The 11,420-nt window shown below is 59.0% G+C and overlaps 1 protein-coding gene across 1 annotated transcript; it reads left to right on the top strand.

Annotated features, from left to right (window-relative positions):
• The first annotated feature begins 769 nt into the window (after positions 1-769).
• NKX2-3 (NK2 homeobox 3) lies at positions 770-4,907 on the top strand. Its single transcript, XM_036438812.2, has 2 exons — positions 770-1,813; positions 3,316-4,907. The coding sequence occupies exons 1-2, from the start codon at positions 1,447-1,449 to the stop codon at positions 4,086-4,088; spliced, it is 1,140 nt and encodes a 379-aa protein (XP_036294705.1). The 5' UTR covers positions 770-1,446; the 3' UTR covers positions 4,089-4,907.
• Positions 4,908-11,420: the final 6,513 nt, after the last annotated feature.

Raw genomic sequence — 11,420 nt, forward strand, 5'->3', positions numbered from 1 at the left:
TGGGTGGGCTGGGAAAATTAGAGGCCTCCAAGGGTCAAGGTCTAGAAACTGGCCCCCAATTTCAATAGGCAGAAAAGACAATCTCCATGGCGGGTTTTGTGTTTTTTTGTGTGTGTTTTTTTCACCTCCCTTCTGAGGACAGATTCTTCAGCAAGACTGTGTGAAGCCACCGCGTGCGCGCACTCGGGCTTTGTCTCACCAGTGTAGTCAACAGACACTGTTTGACCTCTACACTGTTGCATAGCAGTAATTGACATGTATTTCAGCACTGAACATGTGTGGGGCCTTCCCCTGGCTCCTGGCATGTCTTGCCTCATTTATCCCTGGCAACAGCCCTGAAGAAGGTATTATTGTCTCCCTTTTGTAGACAAAGAAACTGAGGCTTAGAAACGCCCAAGGCCACACACTGACTAGGCTAGGATTCAAACCAAGAGTTGTGGGACAACCAAGTTCAGCAATGACTCCATCGTACCCTCTCTCACCTACCTGCGCAGTGCAGGTGCTGCAGGACAAATACAAGGGCCAATGCAACCTGGCCCCTGCCTCTGGGGGCTCATAGTCTACCTGGGTGGAGCAAGCAGGCAATATAGCTATAGATAGTACTAAGTGGGAAGTAATAAGTGGACGAATGTCCTTTACTAGCACACGCTGCAAGTTCAGATTCGAGATGAGCTCCCTGGCGAGGCGTCCAGGGGGCACGCTTTCTTGGAGGAGGTGGTATTTGAGCAGAGCCCTGGAGAACCGCTTTTGATGCACGCAGAGCTTGAGCAAAGTCAATGAGGCGGGAAGGGACACGTCGCTCATCTATAGATATATAAACCATTCTGCCTCCTTGGAGGGGATCTAGTGCGCGGTATTTATAGGCGAGGAAGCTCTCCTGCCCTGCAGCAGCTGGAAAAATCACGCTCCTGGGCCATCCAACCATCCTTCCTAGAGTTGGTTTTGCGGACAGAAAACCTCCCAGAACTGGAGCTGGCCGGGAAGGGGCGGCCAGAAGGGGCGGGAAGTGGTGCTCGGGCACCCGATTGCGGTGCAGATTCGCCAGCGGCAGCGACTCAGACTCGGAGACTGCACTAGTCCTTGGCTATTTCTGGTCGAGTCACTGCTCCCCTCGCAGGGGAAGTGGGGGCGTGGTCCGCGCGCGCCGGGACCAATGGGAACGGAGGCTGAGGCGAGAGCCCCGCCCCCGACATGACGCACGGACCTCAGACCCAGGCTTCACCACCGCGGGCCCAGACCCTGCGGTGGCTGTAACAAAACCCAGACTTCCCAGGTCCCGGCCAATGATGGAGCCGATTTAGACTGGAGCAGGACCGCGTCTGTCAAAAGCCCCACTCGGCGGCAGCGGTGGAGTTCAGGATCTGGAGAGCTGGAGCAGCGCTGCGCTGCCTCCCCGCCCCCGCCGGGATTTATTGAGTATTTGGGCTGGGAAATTAAGTGGCCCTGATGATGTTACCAAGCCCGGTCACTTCCACCCCTTTCTCAGTCAAAGACATTTTGAACCTGGAGCAGCAGCAGCAGCAGCAGCAGCACTTCCACGGCGCTCACTTGCAAGCGGACCTGGACCACCACTTCCACGCCGCGCCCTGCATGCTGACCACCGCCGACGGGACGCAATTCTCTGACGGAGGGGAGGAAGACGAGGAGGAAGAAGGGGAGAAACTGTCCTATTTGAACTCACTGGCCACGGCCGACGGCCACGGAGATTCTGGGCTCTGTCCGCAGGGCTATGTCCACGCAGTCCTGCGAGACTCGTGCAGCGGGCCGAAGGAACACGAAGAGGAGTCCGAGGTCGTGAGGGACCGGAGCCAAAGTGAGTAGAGGGGGGGGGGGAAGGAAATGCACCCGCACATCTGGAGCAATGGCGGAGCGCCCCCCAAGACCTGCCAGCATGGTGGTTGTCTGCCCCTTTAGCCCTTGGCTGGGGATCCTGCCTTCCCCAGGGCCAACGACAACTCCTGGCCAAGAGCAACTCCTGGCCTGGGGTGGAGAGAGAAGGACCGGGTAACCCTGACAATGCCTCCTCCCAGGGAGGAGTCCATGCAGCCCCCAAGGGAAGGGAAAGTCGGGATTGCTGCCCTCCTGTAGAGGAGCAATAGGGACTCAGTGGCTGAGTCCCGGCAAACTCTGTATTTCCGCTCTTTCCAAGAGCTAAAGGGGCAAGAGCTTGAATCTTTTCTGAGTTCCCTCTAGCATGAGGCTAGATCTCTGATGCCAGAGCAGTGGTCCCTCTTTTCAGAAAAAAAAAATTAAATAATAATGAGGTTGTGTCCAGCATCCACGGGGCACAGGAAGTTTGCTAGAGACCAGCAGAGTGATTTCCTCATCTTTCCTTCGAGCTCAGCGTCCTCGAACCCACAGCACCCGGCAGAGAGGAGAGATTGCGTGGGAACACAGTGTGTCCCGCAGACCACTCACACCCCTGAGGCGCCGGCCTCTTTTTTTTTTTTTTTTTTTTTTTTTTTAAGAATTCTTAACGTTTTGCTTTGTGTCCCAGGCAGTGCTGCTTCCGGCCCAAGGAAAACCGCGCCAGACTTAGTCTAAGATCCCGGCGCTCCCATCGGAGGGGAGGTGACTTGGGTAGGGAAATCAGATAACTGAATAAAACCTCCAAGGAAGTGTTGGTCTCGGAGGGGACACAGTGGAATCTTTTTCTCTTCCGCCCCCCCCCCCGCAGAAGGAAATTTGATCTGGCCAAAGCCAAGGCCTACCCTCCCTCTGACAGCTCCCCAGGGCCTAACATCGACTTGAAACTGTCGATATCAGTCAAATTTCCTTTCTCTCTCTAAGGTAGCACAGACAGCGTCACAGGGACATTTAGCCGCGAGCACGAATTAGTCCCTGGGCAATGCATGAGCGTTTGCACTTCCTTCAGAAAGATGTCCTTGCTGCTCTCGAATACCGGCTCCCAAATGCCAACACGCCCCACACCTTCAGCGATCCGTGACGGAGTGGAAGGCAAACGAGTTTGCAAACACGGTAGCTGTTATGTAGTTGCAATCTTGCATCCTGAAAATAGTCATTAGCGCGCTGAGCCGCGCGCATGTAATTCGGGGTAATCTCCTCTCTCGCAGATGCTCAAGTTCTAAATAAATGCGCACTAACTGTAACTATCTTCCCACCCCCATGGAACGTGCCTCAGGGGCGTTCTAACTGTACGTGGACGGAGCCACAAGCTTCCCCAAAACTCTATAGACATTTACAGCCGCATTCTGTGCGCTGCTACCAAGAAGAAGGCCGCGGTGCTCCGGGGTCGGAGCCGCGGCGAGGTCCGGCACATCGATAAGGGCCGCTGACGTTTTGCTTCTTCCGCAGAGAGCTGCCCGCTGAAGAAGCCTCTGGAGGCGGCGGGGGACTGTAAGGCGGCCGAGGACGGCGACAGGCCGAAGCCGCGCAGCCGCCGGAAGCCGCGGGTGCTCTTCTCGCAGGCGCAGGTCTTCGAGCTGGAGCGCCGGTTCAAGCAGCAGCGGTACCTGTCGGCGCCGGAGCGCGAGCACCTGGCCAGCAGCCTGAAGCTCACGTCCACGCAGGTGAAGATCTGGTTCCAGAACCGCAGGTACAAGTGCAAGAGGCAGCGGCAGGACAAGTCCCTGGAGCTGGGCGCGCACGCGGCCCCGCCGCCGCCGCCGCCGCGCCGCGTGGCCGTGCCGGTGCTGGTGCGGGACGGCAAGCCGTGCGTGGCGCCGGGCGCCCCGGCCTACGGCGCGCCCTACGGCGTGAGCGCGGGCGCCTACTCCTACAACGGCTTCCCCGCCTACGGCTACGGGAACTCGGCCGCGGCCGCCGCCGCCGCCGCTGCCGCCGCCGCCGCCGCCGCCGCGGCCTACAGCGGGAGCTACGGCTGCGTGTACCCGGCGGGCGGCGGCGGCGGCGGGGGCGGCGGCGGCGGCGGCGGGGGCGGCGGGGCCCCAGCGGCGGCCGCGGGGCTGCAGCCCGCCTGCAGCGCGGCCGGGGGCGGCCCCTTTGTGAACGTGAGCAGCCTGGGCGGCTTCGGCGGCGGCGGCGGCGGCGCGCAGCCGTTGCATCAGGGCGCGGCGGCCGGGGCGGCTTGCGCGCAGGGCACCTTGCAGGGCATCCGGGCCTGGTAGGGTCACGGCGGCGGCGGGCGCCCCACCGCAGCCTGGCTCCACGGAACTGAGTGCGAGGAAGGCTGGATCCAAGGGCCAACTGCCCTTGTTAAAAAACAAAAACAAAAAACAAAACTCGTCTCACTCTCTGGAGAGCCCCGAGCGCAGCTCACTGAAGGCCCGAGGAGGGGGCCCAGGGCCGGTGCGGAGACTTGTCTCCGAGTCAGAGAGGCCGGCGGGGTGCTGGGGAGGATCCTGGCCCCGACCTGGCCCCGATCGGAGTGCGAGAGGCCGGGAACCTGGCTGCCTGCCGCTCGGTTCTCCTGGAGCGAGAAGGCGTCTCTCCCAGGCCTCCCCGAGGCCTCCTCAAAGCGCTGGCGGAGAACCCAAAGACACACACACACACACAATAGCATGAAGGAGAGAAGAAGAAAAAAAAGGGCGTCGTGGCTTGAGAAATCGCCAAGCCCCGCGGACCTTGAGACCCCTCGGCGGGCCCGGAACGCCACACTCCACTCCATTTCCCTTTTCCAGCCGCCTGCCCGCCCTCCGCAGCAGCAGAGTCCTCGGCCTGGATCTCCGGATTGTCGGGGGTGGGTAGAAAAGAAAAACAGCGAAGTGAGATTAAAAAAAAAAAAAAAATCTGGGGGCTGAACAAATCCGGGACCTGGTGTGGCCCATGGAAGAAGGTGTTACCGGGTTCCTTTCTGTTTCGTTATTCTGTATTCAGCACATATAATATATATATATATATAAATATAACTATATCCACATGCCATGTACACACCCGCTGCCATACACTACAGGAGTCAATAAACAAGGTGCAATATTTCCAAACCATTCGCCGGCTGCAGCGTTTGCTTAGCGCCCCCCTTACCCCCCACACCCCAATGGGGAGGGATCCTGCTAACGGGGCGGGCGGGGGCAGACCAGGTGAGCAAGGGGAAGCGGTGTTCCTGGGAGGGCGGCCTATAGCAGCCTGTTCCGGCCTGCGCCCGTCCCCAGGCTGCAGGTCTGGGCTCCTCGTCGTGTCTTTGTTCATCCATTTCTTTCTACTCTCGAGGCGAGAATAGGTCGGAGCATCGTGGCCTTGTGAGGTCCGGGGCTTTGTCAACCCCTCCACCCCCACCCCCAGTTTTTACCCAGATGTTTGCGCTAGTGCGCGAGTCTGCTTTAGATTCAGGCTTAGAGACTGCCCCACCTGGAGGGTCGCCAGCGGGGGTGAGGGGGAGGGAAGGGAACGACCCCCCCCCCCCCAGGCCCAGCCTTGGGCGGCGCGGAGGTGGCTCCTTCTTTGGCTGCCGCCGGCGGGCTTACCACGGGGCCCGGGAGCGCCGCGCCCCTCGGCCGCCCTCCCCGCTCCCTCGGCGGCCGCGGCGGCTCCAGGCCGCTCCCTGTGCCTGTCCTGTCCCTGTCCCTGCGGAGAGAATGCCTGCGCGCGGGGTCCGCGCTGCCGCCCGGCCCGATTGTGAGCGTGCCAAGGCGGGTGAATGGGGAGGCCTCAGAGCGCCGCGCCATTGTGGGGCCTGGGCCCCGGCTGAAAGGCGGCCCCGGGCCGGGAAGGTGCGGAAAGAATGGCTTTTTTATCGGAGCCCCGAACAAAAGGTGTGGCAGGAAGGCGAGGTGCCCCCTGCGCGAACAAAAAACCCCGGCGCCGGGATTGACGTCCCCCCCTCCCCAGCGCCCCACTGCTTCCCAGAGCGGGGGCTTTGTGCATGCAGCCTGCGCGGCTTGCGGCGGAGAAATGCGCGGGGGGTTTTGTTCCCCACTTTTGTGCGCTGGGGGAGGGGCGGCGTGGGGGGCGGGGGGCGGCGGGGCGGGCGGCGGGGAGGGCCGCGCTGATGAGGCCCGGCCGGCCCGGGCGGCGGAGGCGTTCAGCGGGAGCCGGCGGCCTGAATGCAGGGTCATTATTGCTACAAGTTTAGCAATTTCGCCCCTACTGGAGGGGGGCGGGGGCCGCCGGGCTAGGGCGCGGAGAGAAAGAAGGAGGAGGAGAGGGAGGGGGGAGAAAAAGGTGGGGAGATAGAAAGGGGCGGCAGGCGAGGGAATCCTCCCAAACCCGCCGCTGACCGCCCAGGAGGAGGCTTGGAGGCAACCATCAGGGCCGAGGGGAGGCTGGAGAGGCGGTACCTGGGGAGCGAAGACCCTCCCTCCCTCCCGCGCTGTGCCAGAGGCCAAAAGACCCTGGGACCCAGCGGGAGTTACTGCACCAGACTGCCGGCCGGTCATGCAGCTCAGCTCCCAGCGGCCAGTTCCCTGATTTCTGAAAGGCCGTCCTGGAGCTGGGACACCGCCTCCCACCACCACGACGCCCCAAGTCTCTTTCCGAGAAGCCTTCTCTTCTGGAGCTGTTCTCTTTCATGAGTTGCTTAGGAGGGAATTGTCGCTTCCGAATACATTTCTCATGGCCTGCAGCTGCAAAGGACTCATCCATCCATCCATCCATCCATCCCACAGCATTCACTGAGCATTTACTGTTTAAGTATGTTCACTGGCACCGTTCTGGATGCTGAGGACAGTGAGAGAGAGAGAAAGGTGTCTGGGGGCTTATAGAGTTTATTTTCAGGGGCGTGTGTCAGGGAGGTAGACGACAACAACAAAAAATGTAAAAATTGTCGATATGCTCTAAAAAGGAACTAGAACCAAGTGCTGGAGAGAGGGCTCTTTCGGAGTAGGCGGTCGAGAAAGCCTTTTAAGCGGACGCCTGGATGGCGAGAAGGAAGCCCATCCAAGCTGTGCTTTGCTGCTGCAGCCTCCGTGCCTCCGCTATTCGGAAGCGGCCCTGCTCCATGTGGAATGCCCTGCGCCCCATCTGCCTGATGAGCTTTTGCTTCTCCTTCAAGGCCAGGCTTCTTTTCCTGAACCACCCAAGTGGAGGCAATCAGTCCCTCCGATGTGCCACCAGAGTCTTAGGTACTTTCCAATATCGCAGCAACAGCTTTATTTGTCTCCCTCCCAACACGTGAGTTCCCGGTGAGGTGTGGAGGGGCAGGCTGGCATCTTTTTCCTTTGGGACGGATAGCACAGTAGGAGATCATGGGGCCAGGCTCCTTTAGGGCCACCTCCCCTGGTGCTTCAGGGCCATGAGGATAGCCTCCTGGGGTAGAGCTGTGGGCATTGGGTGCTGGCTGCCAGGGAGAAGTGGGGCGGACTCTTCGCTCCCTGGGGCAGGAGCCAGAGCAGCTGAAATCCTGGTAGAAGACACGCAACCCAACCAATCAATCGCAGAGGAAAATCCTGCCTTGACTACCCGCCCCCTCCTCCCATGCCGCCTGGGGGCACGGCTTCTGTAGGAGGTTGTTGTCCTCTGCTCTACAGCTTAGAACCTGATAATGACCTTGACACCAGATCGCAAACATTAGGTGATGGGGAGGAGTTCGGAATAAGGAAGGAGGGTGGGGGCAGCAAAGGGGGTGGAGAGCTGGGATGTATAGGATAAACCCCTGTTCGACTTCCCCTTCATTCACCGGGCGAGGAGTATGGTAGGCGATGATGAAGATGATGCCTGCACACAGGGCATCATCTTCTAAGGTGGGATTGCAATGCCCGCACACCAGCTCTGAGAGCAGACACCCTCGTTCCGATGGGCGTTTCCTAAGTAAGCAACTTTCCCCCCAACCCAGTCCGTATTCTGCTGGCCGCGGCCTCTCAGGGCTCCCAGCCCCAGATGCCCACCTTCCTTGTCTTGTTTCCTTCTTGCCCACATTTATTTCCCTTCATTCTGTGTCGCCTCCTGTTCTGGAAAAGGAGGTGTGTGGCCCTCACGAAGGATACAGAGCCGTTCTGTGGGTTGGCTTCCCTGCAGTTTGCATGTCTTACAGCCAGCCTGGACCAGCCCTTCCCCACTGGATGCCCCTCCCCGGACACTGAGTATCAATAGCTCCCCGTCTCTTTGCCCAAAGACTTCTGTACTCTCCTTGCTGGGGTCCCAGGGCCCTGGCCTTTGGAGGGCGAGAACCCTTGACCAATACAGCTTCTCCTCCCTTAAGCTCCCTCTGCACGGGAAAGACTCTCCCAGGCCCAAGTGCTGCTTCCCTGGACTGTCCTGTAAGCCAGGGCGAATTGCAAAACCCAGCAGGCCTTCTAACGAGCCGAGCCGTGAGATTTTGAACAATCGAAGTAAATCGTCCCTTTGGGCTCTGGTTTCCGACTCTCCGATAGAGAAAAGGATGGACGATATGATTCCAGAGATTACTTTTGGTTCAGGCCTGAATGGGTGGTTAATCCCTCCCCACCCAGTGACTGGTGCCACATCAAGGTTAAGAACTGAATCGGCGCCGAGGGTGGAGGCGGTGGCATAGATTCTAGAAGCCCAGCTTTTAAAAAAAAATGTTTCCTTCAGAGCCCAATCTCGAGGGGTTAAGGGGCTGGACTCTGGGGTGAGGCTGCCTCCATTCTAACCTCAGCACCACCACAAACAGCGGCAGAGACCTTGGTAAGGTAGGAGTATCCGAACCTCAGTTTCCTCCTCTATAAAATGGGTATGCTCATAGCACCTCTCTCATAGGTGTGGGGTTTTTTTTTTTACTACAGAAAAATACACACATTTTAAGCATACATCTCAATGAATGCTTCCATAAGTAAACGCTCGTGTACAAATCACCTTGGCTTTGAAAATCCAATGAGATGGTCCATGTAAAAGCAGCGTATCAAGCTGCCTGGTCCGCATCAGACATTGGATCAATTGTTGCAGAGAAATCTATTCTGCCCTTGAGGCCTCTCCAGGCCGGGGTTTGGGGAACCGCAGACAGGCGGGCGGGAGGATTCAGAACCCCAACACTGGAGGCGCACGGCACGGGTCCGAGTCGCTGCTGGCCAGCCGGGGGCAGGTGCTTCCCCGGGCGGAGGCCTCGCGGGGCGGTGGAAGCCGATGAAGGGCCAGGGGGAAAGGAGGTTTCAGGCGGAACCTCGGGCCCCTCAACCGCTTCTCCCTTGAGGCTCTAAGCTTCCACCCCACAACGAACTGCGGCCGCTCCCCACCGGCCGGGCGGGGCCGGGCGGGGCCGGGCGGGGCCGGGCGTGGCCGGGCGGGGCCGGGCGGGGCCGGGGGGCGGGCCTTGCCTGGCGAACCGCCCGCGGGAGGCGGCTGGTTGGGAGCCTCAGCCACACGGGCTCCCTCTTCACTTGGGAGCGCAGGGCCCCCGGAGGGAACTTTCCCGGCGCCTTCTCCAAGCCGCACGGAGCCCCGGACGGACGGCGATTCCCCGCGACCAGAAGGTTCGGTGCTGGGCCGGAGCCTGGCTCCGGGGAGCGGGGAGGACGCGGAGCCGTCGGGAGCGGCGCAGGGGACGTGGGGCCGGGCGCCGCCTCCAGGCGGGCCTGGGCTGGCAGGGGCGCGGGGCGGGGGGGCACGGGGCGCCCCGGGGAGCCTGCCCGCCCGGGACGGGAGCCCCGGGGATCCTACCCGCCCTGGGATGGGAGCCCCGGGACCGGAGCCCCGGGACCGGAGCCCCGGGACGGGAGCCGCGGCGGGAAGAGCCGGCCGCCCTGACGGCCGCTACCTGGGCGCAGAGCCGGCCCGGCGCGGCGAGGAGGCGGGAGCCCGGAGTCTGGTGAGTCCGGAGGCCTCGCTGGAGCCCAGAGGAGGGTCTGGGGAGCCGCACTGGCCTCGAACCCACAGGCGCTTTGTGGAAAGGGCGTGCTTTGAAAACCCGGGCTGCAGGTGACATTGCTAACAGGGCAGCTTCTAAAGGAGCTTTTCGAACATGTGCAGAAAAGGTGAGAGAGCTCGCTGAAGCTTTATATAGTAAGCACCCTGAGACCAGGTCCCAGGTGAAGACACAGGACGTTTCCGCCCAGAGTCCCCTCGCGCTCCCTCTGTCACTCCCGCACCGCTCCTGGCAGCCACTGCCCTGGTTTCTAACCGCAGCCCAGAAGGATGGGCTTTGCCCGGTTTAGAACATCACGTCCACGTCCACGGAACCATAGAGTGTGTGCCCTCTGTGCCTGGTTTCGGGCCCGGTGAGATTTATCTCTATTATAGATCGCGCCCTTTCCTCACTTAACCGGATTCCATTGTGTGACCACACCACAGTGAACTCCTCCATTCTGCTGTTGGCGGGCAGGTGCGTAGTTTCTAGTTTGGGTCTGCTGTGAATAGGGCTGCTACAAACATTCTAGAACAGTCTGCAATAGAACTTTTGGTGTGGAAATGTGCTGTATCGGGCCGCCCAATGTGGTTCCTGCTCGTCACATGTGGCGCCTACAGGTCACTAACGTGGATTTTTAATTTTCTAAAATTATAAGTAATTCAACTATGAAGAGCCACATGTATTGGACAGCACAGTCCTGGTGTGACTTTTGGTGATTGTAGCACACATTTCTATTCACCTGCCATCGCTGTGCCCCTGGGCACCTGGAGCAGCTTTAGTGGATTCTGCCCAGCAGTTTTCTGGTATTGGCCCTGTCAGTTACATCCCCACCAGCAGTAGAACCACATACTCCACAATGCTTAGTATTTTTATTTTATTTCATTTTCATTTTAGCCATTCTGCAGAGCCTGTGATTAAAAAAAGCCTTTGCTCACTTTTTTTTTAAAGAAATAGATGTGAACTTTTTAAAAATATATTTTATTGATATTTTACAGAGAGGAGGAAGGGAGATAGAGAGCTAGAAACGTCCATGAGAAGAAACATTGACCAGCTGCCTCTTGCACACCCCCTACTGGGGATGTGCCTGCAACCAATGTACATGCCCTTGACCGGAATCGAACCTGGGACTTTTCTGCAGACGGACGCTCTACCACTGAGCCAAACCGGTTTCGGCGCCTTTACTCACTTTTAAGTATAATTATAGAAATTGCCACTTAACCATAGTAGAGATGATGCTGATGATGTTTGGAGAGATTCTTGGGGCCTGAGGGATGTGATGGGGCTCTAAAGTTCACCATTTACACCACCCCTGTCTCCCATCCCATCCCATCCGCCTTCTCCCCCAGGAACTGGGTGAGGGTTAGCAGGGCATAGGAAGGGGGCATGTGTTTAGAGGCGATCTCTCACAGCTCCTGTTACTCTATGTCTTCTGAAAATCAGCAACGCTCCTCTTTACTGTCACTTCCTGGAATCTCCTGCCTGAGGAGATGGTGAGACTGCCTGGCAGGCTGCCGCCATGGCCGAGAAGCCAGGTTTTGCGCTGGTTTAATTTTAGTCTGTAACTTCGCTCTGGTTGGCATGAAATGGCATGGACAGCCTTTAGGTGTGCTACCTCACTGGCTTGTTGAGGAGCAAAGTAAAGGCAGCAGAGGGCCTGCCTACTGTGTGTCAGGCCGTGTGTGTGTGTGTGTGTGTGTGTGTGTGTGTGTGTGTTGCTTTGTAGACTTTCTCTCTAATCCTCAGAATTAACCATGTGTGTTAG

This window comes from Pipistrellus kuhlii, unplaced genomic scaffold (assembly GCF_014108245.1).
Source record: "Pipistrellus kuhlii isolate mPipKuh1 unplaced genomic scaffold, mPipKuh1.p scaffold_m20_p_15, whole genome shotgun sequence".
NCBI lineage: Eukaryota > Metazoa > Chordata > Mammalia > Chiroptera > Vespertilionidae > Pipistrellus > Pipistrellus kuhlii.

Bases quoted from the DNA above. Each gene is read 5' to 3' on its own strand.
- NKX2-3 (XM_036438812.2), top strand. From the start codon at position 1,447: ATGATGTTACCAAGCCCGGTCACTTCCACCCCTTTCTCAGTCAAAGAC. The intron at 1,814-3,315 runs GTGAGTAGAGGG...CTTCTTCCGCAG, and splicing joins CGTGAGGGACCGGAGCCAAA to AGAGCTGCCCGCTGAAGAAG.